At 51.5% G+C, this 8,283-nt stretch overlaps 1 protein-coding gene and 1 non-coding gene across 2 annotated transcripts in view; one reads left to right on the top strand and one right to left on the bottom strand.

The window, feature by feature from the left end:
• The first annotated feature begins 1,848 nt into the window (after nt 1-1,848).
• TRNAM-CAU lies at nt 1,849-1,920 on the top strand. Its single transcript has one exon. It is a non-coding gene; the product is annotated as a tRNA-Met (tRNA).
• Nucleotides 1,921-7,253: 5,333 nt separating this feature from the next.
• GLTSCR2 (glioma tumor suppressor candidate region gene 2) overlaps nt 7,254-8,283 on the bottom strand; it is an 8,426-nt gene continuing 7,396 nt past the window's right edge. The window contains exons 11-13 of the mRNA XM_010852669.1: nt 8,179-8,264; nt 7,408-7,484; nt 7,254-7,314 (exon numbers count right to left, since the gene is read on the bottom strand). Coding sequence (XP_010850971.1) covers nt 7,254-7,314; nt 7,408-7,484; nt 8,179-8,264 — 224 coding nt within the window. The remainder of the gene's footprint in view (nt 7,315-7,407; nt 7,485-8,178; nt 8,265-8,283) is intronic.

Raw genomic sequence — 8,283 nt, 5'->3', positions numbered from 1 at the left:
AAAGCTCAACATTCAGAAAACTAAGATCATGGCATCTGGTCCCATCACTTCATGGCAAATTGATGGGGAAACAGTGGAAACAGTGTCAGACTTTATTTTATTTTGGGGGGCTCCAAAATCACTGCAGATGGTGATTGCAGCCATGAAATTAAAAGACGCTTACTCCTTGGAAAAAGTTATGACCAACCTAGATACCATATTCAAAAGCAGAGACATTACTTTGCCAACAAAGGTCCGACTAGTCAAGGCTATGGTTTTTCCAGTGGTCATGTATGGATGTGAGAGTTGAACTGTGAAGAAGGCTGAGCACCGAAGAATTGATGCTTTTGAACTGTGGTGTTGGAGAAGACTCTTGAGAGTCCCTTGGACTGCAAGGAGATCCAACCAGTCCATTCTGAAGGAGATCAGCCTTGGGATTTCTTTGGAAGGAATGATGCTAAAGCTGAAACTCCAGTACTTTGGCCACCTCATGCGAAGAGTTAACTCATTGGAAAAGACTCTGATACTGGGAGAGATTGGGGGCAGGAGGAAAAGGGGACGACAGAGGATGAGATGGCTGGATGGCATCACCGACTCGACGGACGTGAGTCTGAGTGAACTCCGGGAGTTGGTGATGGACAGGGAGGCCTGGCGTGCTGCTGTTCATGGGGTCACAGAGAGTCGGACACGACTGAGCGAGTGAACTGAATTGAAGGTGTTTATATCAAACCTGTGTGTGCATGCTCAGTCGTGTCTGACTCTTTTTGCGACCCTGTGGACTGTAGCCTGAGTCTCCTCTGTCCATGGGATTTTCCAGGCGAGAATACTGGAGTGGGTTGCCATTGTCCTCCTCCAGGGGATCTTCCCCCCACCCAGGGATCAAACCAGCGTCTTCTGTGTCCCCTGCTTTGGTGGGCCGATTCTTAACCCATGAGCCTATATTTTCTTTTCTTTTCTTTCTTTTTTTTTTGCCTATATTTTCTTAAAGAAGATTAATGGTTTTAGCTCTGCTTTGGGGATTTAGGCTTTCTTTTTCTAATCTGGCTTCTTGTCTCGTTCAAATCCATCACTGCTAGTGGAGAGATACAGATTCAGCCTGACAGCAGGCATCAGCGGGTGGGAGGTGGGGGCGGCTGGAGCGCCAGAAACAATTACTAGCATTAGAAAGGACTGCAGGCAAGATCCGCCCTCCCTATGTATCAGGGAAACTGAGTGATAAGCATTTTCCTCCCCTAACCCAAAACTTTCCTGAAGCTAAGAACTGCTTTCTCTGCCTGGACTTACAAAGCAGTATGGTTTATGCTGCTGGTGTCTGCTTCCTTTCTGGAAGTCTGGAATTTAGGTACACGCTGGGTAGACTGTGCCTACGTGAACAGCCTCCCCCAAATTCACGGGTGGGTCCTGAGTCTCTAACGCACTTCTCTGCGCCTAAACTTTGAATACACGAATACACGTGGCCGCATTTTCGTTGCTAGGGAAACGTGCTGGGGCAGCCCTGCTGGGAAGAGCCAGAGGCAGGAAGGGGATTCTCCCCTTTGATCAGCTGCGTGTCCTGATCTCTACATCTCTACAGTATTGACTATACTGTATAAACTCTATATTGACTCCTGTAGGACCTCCTAGCAAGTTGCTGAACATGGGAGTGGTTTGGAGACCCTGACTCAACTGATAACCCTGAGTCAGACCCAGATGGAGAGGGGGCGGTTTGGAGACCCTGACTCAACTGATAACCCTGGGTCAGACCCAGATGGAGAGGGGGCGGTGCCTGAAAGAAAGTCTAAAATGCAAACTACACCATACTGTTCACTGTTCCATTGTGTGTGGGCTGCCAGGAATTGCTTTATGAAATTTAAATTCTACTGCACTGTTAGCAGAGTGGCGCAGCGGAAGCGTGCTGGGCCCATAACCCAGAGGTCAATGGATCGAAACCATTCTCTGCTAGCTGCAATGTTTTTGGGCTTCCCTGGTAGCTCAGCTGGTAAAGAATCCGCCCGCAGTGCAGGAAACCCCACTTCAATTCCTGGGTCGGGAAGATCCTCTGGACAAGGGATAGGCTAACCATTCTAGTATTCTTCGGCTTCTCTGGTGGCTCAGTCGGTAAAGGACTCCGCCTGCAATGTGGGAAACCTGGGTTTGAACCCTAGGTTGGGAAGATCCCCTGGAGGCGGGCAGGGCAACCCACTCCAGTGTTCTTGCCTGGAGAATCCGCATGGACAGAGGAGCCTGGCAGGCTGCAGTCCGTGGGGGTCGCAACGAGTCGGACACGACTTACCAACTAAGCACAGCACCAAGTAGGGAGAGATTGGCATTGTTTATGGGAATGGGATATAATTAATGCAGATTCCAAATGCATATTTCTAGCCCGTGAATGCTAGATTTTTACATCCAACTGCCTACTCGACACAGCCAGTTGAGCGTCTAACGGGCACCAGCAATCTGAGGTCCTGATTCACCCACCCCACTTCTGGGCCTCTCTCCCCCGTCTTCCCCCATCCTGAAATGACAACTCCAGATCAGGCAAAAGTCCGTTGGCTTTTTTCTTTGTAGGTCAGCCATTGATGGTGGATTCACTCTCAAAATGCGTCCTGGATGCACCGACCCCTCTGCACCCCGACCTGCTTGGCGCTGATGGAGCCGCCACCACCTCCGGGCGGGACTCAGGGAGGCCTTGCTTTCCCTGTCTGCTCCCCCACATGGCCACCAGGGGGCGCCAGTCCACACCAGCGGCCGCTCACGCCTGGCTTCCTCACCCACAGTCACCGGCATGGACCACCGGAACTTATGTTCCGACTCCCACTTACCTTCTGAGCTTACACCCTCCTCACGACGCTCCAACTACGCTGCGCTCCTTGCTTTTCCGGAACACGACCGACACACTGCCTCTTCAGAGGTTTTCTTTGGGGGTGGGGTGGGGATTTTTCCTTTTTTAAAAAATTGAGGTTAAATTCACATCACATAAAACTAACCATCTTAGGCTGTAGGATTCAGTGGCATTTGGTACATTCCAGATATTCTTTTTTAAACAATGATCTTGTCATCATTTCTTACAGGAAAGAATGGCAATGGGAGTTATGTATGTTTTAACTGTGGTAAAACACACTCTAATCTAATCTTTACCCTTAGAAGAATTAGGAAGACTTCCCTGGTGGTCGAGTGGCTATGACTCTGCGGTCCAATGCAGGGGGCCCGGTTCCAACCCTGGTCAGGGAACTAGATCCCACGTGCCGCAATTAAGACCCTGTGCAGCCAAATACAAATACTGTAAAAATAAACAAACTGGTCAGAGTCGTACTGTGTCCTTCCCTATTTTAACAGTTCTCTTAGACCTTAAGTATATTCCCCTGATCATTAAAAATTCTTCCCCTTCCCAAAAAGTTCTCCCCAAAGATGGTGTTCTCTTAAATGGTGATGAAATCTCCTATTGTGTAGACATCCCACTTGTAAAGACCATTTCTATTGCCTACATTTGGACAGTCTAATTTCAACTGTTTCTGTTCCGTCTTCCAAACAGCACAATGGCTGACATCTCTGCATCCATCGAGGCATCTTTTGAATTCCTGAATTCCTTTTGAAAAAAAAAAAAAAATGTGGAAAAACTGGGAAAAGTCTTAAGGAAAAAGAATCCCCTGGAATCCCCCACCCAAGAGACTCTGGGGTTAGTTCAGTGAACCGCAGCGTGGATGTGGGCAGATCCTGTTTGCTTTATTCCACAAAAGAGCAGAACACAAACACATTCCGGTATTACACATGCTTCCGACCCTGGGTAATGGCTGCAGAGGCTGGCCTCCTTCCCCCGAGGGGCCCGCCCGCCCAGCAGCCATTACCACGCTTCCTTCCATTCTGCACAGCCCTCTGACCAACCTGTCTCTATATTGTTTTTTCCCCAAACTTCCGGCCGTTTCCTTCGGGTCTGTTCCCAAGAGTGCAATCAGTGGGTCAAAAGGTAAGAACATGTATGATGAGTCTTTGGCACAGATTGCAAGTTTCCATACTTTTTTTTCCCCTAACCATTTTGTTTTTTCCCCGAACATTATTATAATAGCCAACACTCCTGTAGGGCTTACTCTGCCCCAGGCCCTTTTTCTAAGCACTTTTATGTACAGATTCCATCCTTGGAATAACCCACACTTGGAGACGGGGACTCTGGGGCACAGAGAGGTGAAGTAATCTTCACAAGGTCACACAGCTAGTAGGTAAGAGAGCTGGGTTGTAAAATCAGAAACTGGTTCCCAAGCCGACGCTCCTAACCACAATTTAAGGCTCCTGCCTACAGGTGGGTTTTTTTTTTTTTTTTTTGCTGCACTGGGTCTTAGTTGCAGCATGCAAACTGCGGCGTGTGGGATCTAGTTCCCCGGACCCAGGAATGAAACCACGCCCCCTGCGTTGGCTGCGCAGAATCTATCCTACAGAACCACCACCACCAGCAGTGTAGTGGTAAAGGATGGAGGGAAGCCCCTAGTAGCTAAAGCTTTAGAAGGCCAACTCACGACCACTCTACAGTATCAGTGTACTATCATTTATTCCGTCATCACCCAACTGGTGGGCTAATTCCATTTTTATACCACAATCAGGCAGATACAGGTTCTGTGGTGCTGGAAGCCTTTTACAATTGGGGGACTCACTGTAGGAAAAATAGCAAGTTACAAGTTCAGGAGGAGGCGTAGGAGCTTGAAAGGGACTAGTGCAAGTAATTGGCCTCGAACCTAAGCTTCACCAGCATCATGCTAAATCCTAACGTACTTTCCCCCAATAATTATTAGGAAGATTTTCAGACAGTAAAGCCAAGAGTTTTCCTGGGACTGCCACCTAGACTCCACCATCACGTTTCCCTGAGCTTGTTTGAAGTCGAATCTAGATATCTATCCCTCCCTGATCTGTCCCCTATTCCCCCTTACTATTCATTTCAAAAGAAGTTGCAGATCATGGGGTTGTATCACTGCAGCTTGCAAATCATTTAACTAGAGTTCAGCATTTTTTCTTTTAATGTAAAAACCAGAAGTGAAAATGTAATTCCGTGCAGGAAAACCCACATTGTCTTTGCAGCTGACTTCCGGTTTTTTTTTTTTTGCATACAGGAACACACACATTCCCCCGGGGCCATTAAACAGCACTTCCTGAGACCTCAACACTTGCCCTCTGGTAGCCGGGACCACCCCACCCCCCAGGTGTCCTAGTACCAGACAGATGCTCCGCGGGCCATCTATGGACATTAACAATCTCCCTTCTTCCAGCAGTTTAGCTTCCTTCAGACTCCCTCCCCAGGATGGATTACTGGGTCAAAAGGCTGAGGCTTAAGGCTTTACCAGACGTGGCTTTCATTTTCACTTCAACTTACCCTCACTGACCCCTCCTGTATATACACACAGAGTTGTTTGTCTGTACAACACTCTTTTCTATTTTTAAGATGGCAGAAGGGGAGGAACAGCAGAAACCCTTAAATCGTGATGTCAGGGGAAGGGGAGGCTCTGACGTTAGTCTCTCCCTTCAGCCATGTTTCATAAATTGCCTGCTCTATTTTTATAAACATCTTGTCCTGGAGCAATCTGCCTAAAGGCTGTGGTTTAAAAGAAGAACAAAAAAACAGAGGAAGACTAAAGGAAAAGCAAAAAGCAACAAGCACTTCTGGCAAGATACCATGCATGATGTCAAAACGAAGAGCCTGGGAGAAATGTTTGTAACATGTATGACAGTCTTCAGATCCGTAATAAACAAGCAGCTACTACAAATAAACAACAGTCCAAGAGGAAAACAGCCCAAAGGTTTGGAGAAGCATGGAAGAAACTGCGAGTGATCATTTGAAAAGCTGCTCAACCTCACTGGTAATTACACAGTAAACTTCAAAAATTCATGAGGCCGTATGGTAGTAGTTAGTAGCCGTGCTCTTGCCTGGAGAATCTCAGGGACGGCGGAGCCTGCTGGGCTGCCGTCTGTGGGGTCGCGCAGAGTCGGACACGACTGAAGCGACTTAGCAGCAGCAGCAGCACACAGTAGTAGAGCTTTGAGCAAGCAAGGGGGCACCTCGGCAAACACCAGCACGGCCTACGCAGAGAGCAATGTGGCTGAATCCAAACGACCCTTTAGACACTTTCCCTGTAGCCCAGAGATCCACTTCCAGGTACTTGTCCTACAAACTCAGGTGAAATGGCACAGGTACACAGCCATCCCCTTCCAGCTTCACCAGGAGTAATATGGGCCTGGGTGAGTGGAATTCTATGCAGCTGTGGAAAACAATAAAGATGAGCCTACACAGATGCAGAAAATTCCCCAACATGTGCTACAGGGCAAATTATAGAACCACATGAATATCATCCTATCCAAAATGCAGAAAAATGAAGACTTCTATTTTCTGACACCTGTGTATATAATTTAATAGACTCACACAGGGTGGAGCCATTCACAGCAAACTGCAGAGAAAGCTAGCTACCTGTGCAGAGAGGTTTGGAATGGAGGTCAAAGGTCAAGGGCGATATTCACCCTTTCTCTGGTACATTTATGAACCACAGTGACGACTTACAGTGAGACCACACTTTACTACTTGTAGGATAAAGATTTGAAAAAGTCCTTTACGGTGGCAGGAGAGGATTAACCCCTACTGATGAGCATCAGTTTCCTCACTTTTAAAAGGGGGACAGATCATTCCTGCCTCCTGAACTGGTGGCTGGACGAGGCAGGACGGGCAGGTTGTGAACGTCAGCTGCTGCTCCAGCCCTGGGACGGGGGTGCTCTCAAGGTCTGCCTCCCCACCACTGGAGAGCCACCCCCTGCATCAGAAACCCAAGCGCACACCCACACCGCAGGCCTGTCTCCTCTGCCTGCCGGCCCGCCCTGGCTTCCCACCAGGCTTCGGTGGAGATGAGGTCCTGGCACCCACATCCCTGCGTGCTAAGCAGGGCGGGCAGGGGTAGCAGTTGCCCCCGGAAGGGAGACGAGTCACAAGTCACAGGTAGCAAGGGGTTGGTCAGGAGGTGCTTTATTGTGGGGTGGGGCTCCGGCGTCTCTTGGCAGCTACAACCTGGGGACAGAGGGGAGGCTGAGGGAAGACCAGGGGAGGGGGCCTGACATCCTGCCCATGTGACACCTTTCTTCTGGCAGGGCCCCCCCCACACGTCCCCTGTGGCACCCTCCCTGGCCCGACCCTGGGGTCCGGTGGCTCTGGCGGGCTGAGCCTCTCCTGGGCTTGGCCAAGGCAGCATCGCTCCACCCCCGGCCACGGCGACTGGGTGTGGGAAGGGCCCCGGGACCAGCTGGAGACACCTGGGGAGAGGGGTAGCCACTCACTGGATCTCCCGGAACGCCCGCTTCTCCACCAGTTTCACTTTGTACTTGCGCTTGAACCTGGAGGAGAGAGGAGACAGCAGTCAGCGACCACCAGCCCACCCCCCGCGGAAAGGTCCCGGAGGCCCGCCACCGCCTCGGCCCCGCCCTTACTTGGCTCGCTCCCGAGGCTCGATCATGTTCCTCCTCTGGAAGCTCTTGAACCGGTCACGGAGGATGTTGCCCTCGGGCTGCGGGATACGGAGAGGCCTCAGCGGGCGCCTGGCCCAACCCCTCGGGCCCTGACCTCTCCACGGAGGCCAGTGGGGGGGTCAGCCTTGCAGTCCCCCTGTGAGCCAAGGCGCCCAGTCTGGCCTCGTGTACACCAGGGACTCGGCCTGGTCCTGAGCTCATGGGGTGACAGGTACTGACCCGTGGACCAGCCCTGAGGAGGTGGCTGGAGAAGCGGGAACGGGTAGGGCCAGCAGTGGGGCTTGGAGAGTCAGAGGAAGAAGGGTGCAGGGCGGCCCGCTGCCCGGACCCCGGAAGCAGGCAGGACCACACAGGGCCCGTGGCCATGCGAGGAGCTGGGTTTTCTCCTGGGGGCACCGGGGAGCCACAGCAGCTTCTGAGCGAGGGAAGAACAAGCTTTGCTCTGAGCTTTAGGGAGACCCCTCTGGGACCAAAGACACGGAAGGGTGGGGCTGGGGGACCAGGGACAGCCCAGGAGAAAAGACTTTCTGAGGGTCCCAGGCTCCAACCATCGCATCACCCGCCCATCACCCTGGGGGACCACGTGCCCTCAGCCCCCAGGCATTAGCCCAACCGGCCCCGCCTGGGGGTAGCCGTGATGTCGCCCACAGTCCCTGCGGACACGGGGAGCAAGGATGGGTGTCATCACTGGGCACGGGCGCCTCCCCTTCAGCACCCTGGCCAGACAAGTACCTTCAGGGTCCTGAGCGAGTCAGAGAGCTCTGAGCTGAGCTGCACGTCGATGTCGGGGTCCTGATACCTGGAGGACACGGGGCGGGGTGTCCAGGGGGTCAGCCC

This window comes from Bison bison, unplaced genomic scaffold, assembly GCF_000754665.1.
Source record: "Bison bison bison isolate TAMUID 2011002044 unplaced genomic scaffold, Bison_UMD1.0 scf7180017864313, whole genome shotgun sequence".
Taxonomy (NCBI): Eukaryota; Metazoa; Chordata; class Mammalia; order Artiodactyla; family Bovidae; genus Bison; species Bison bison.
This window is presented reverse-complemented; position numbering and strand designations above follow the sequence as displayed.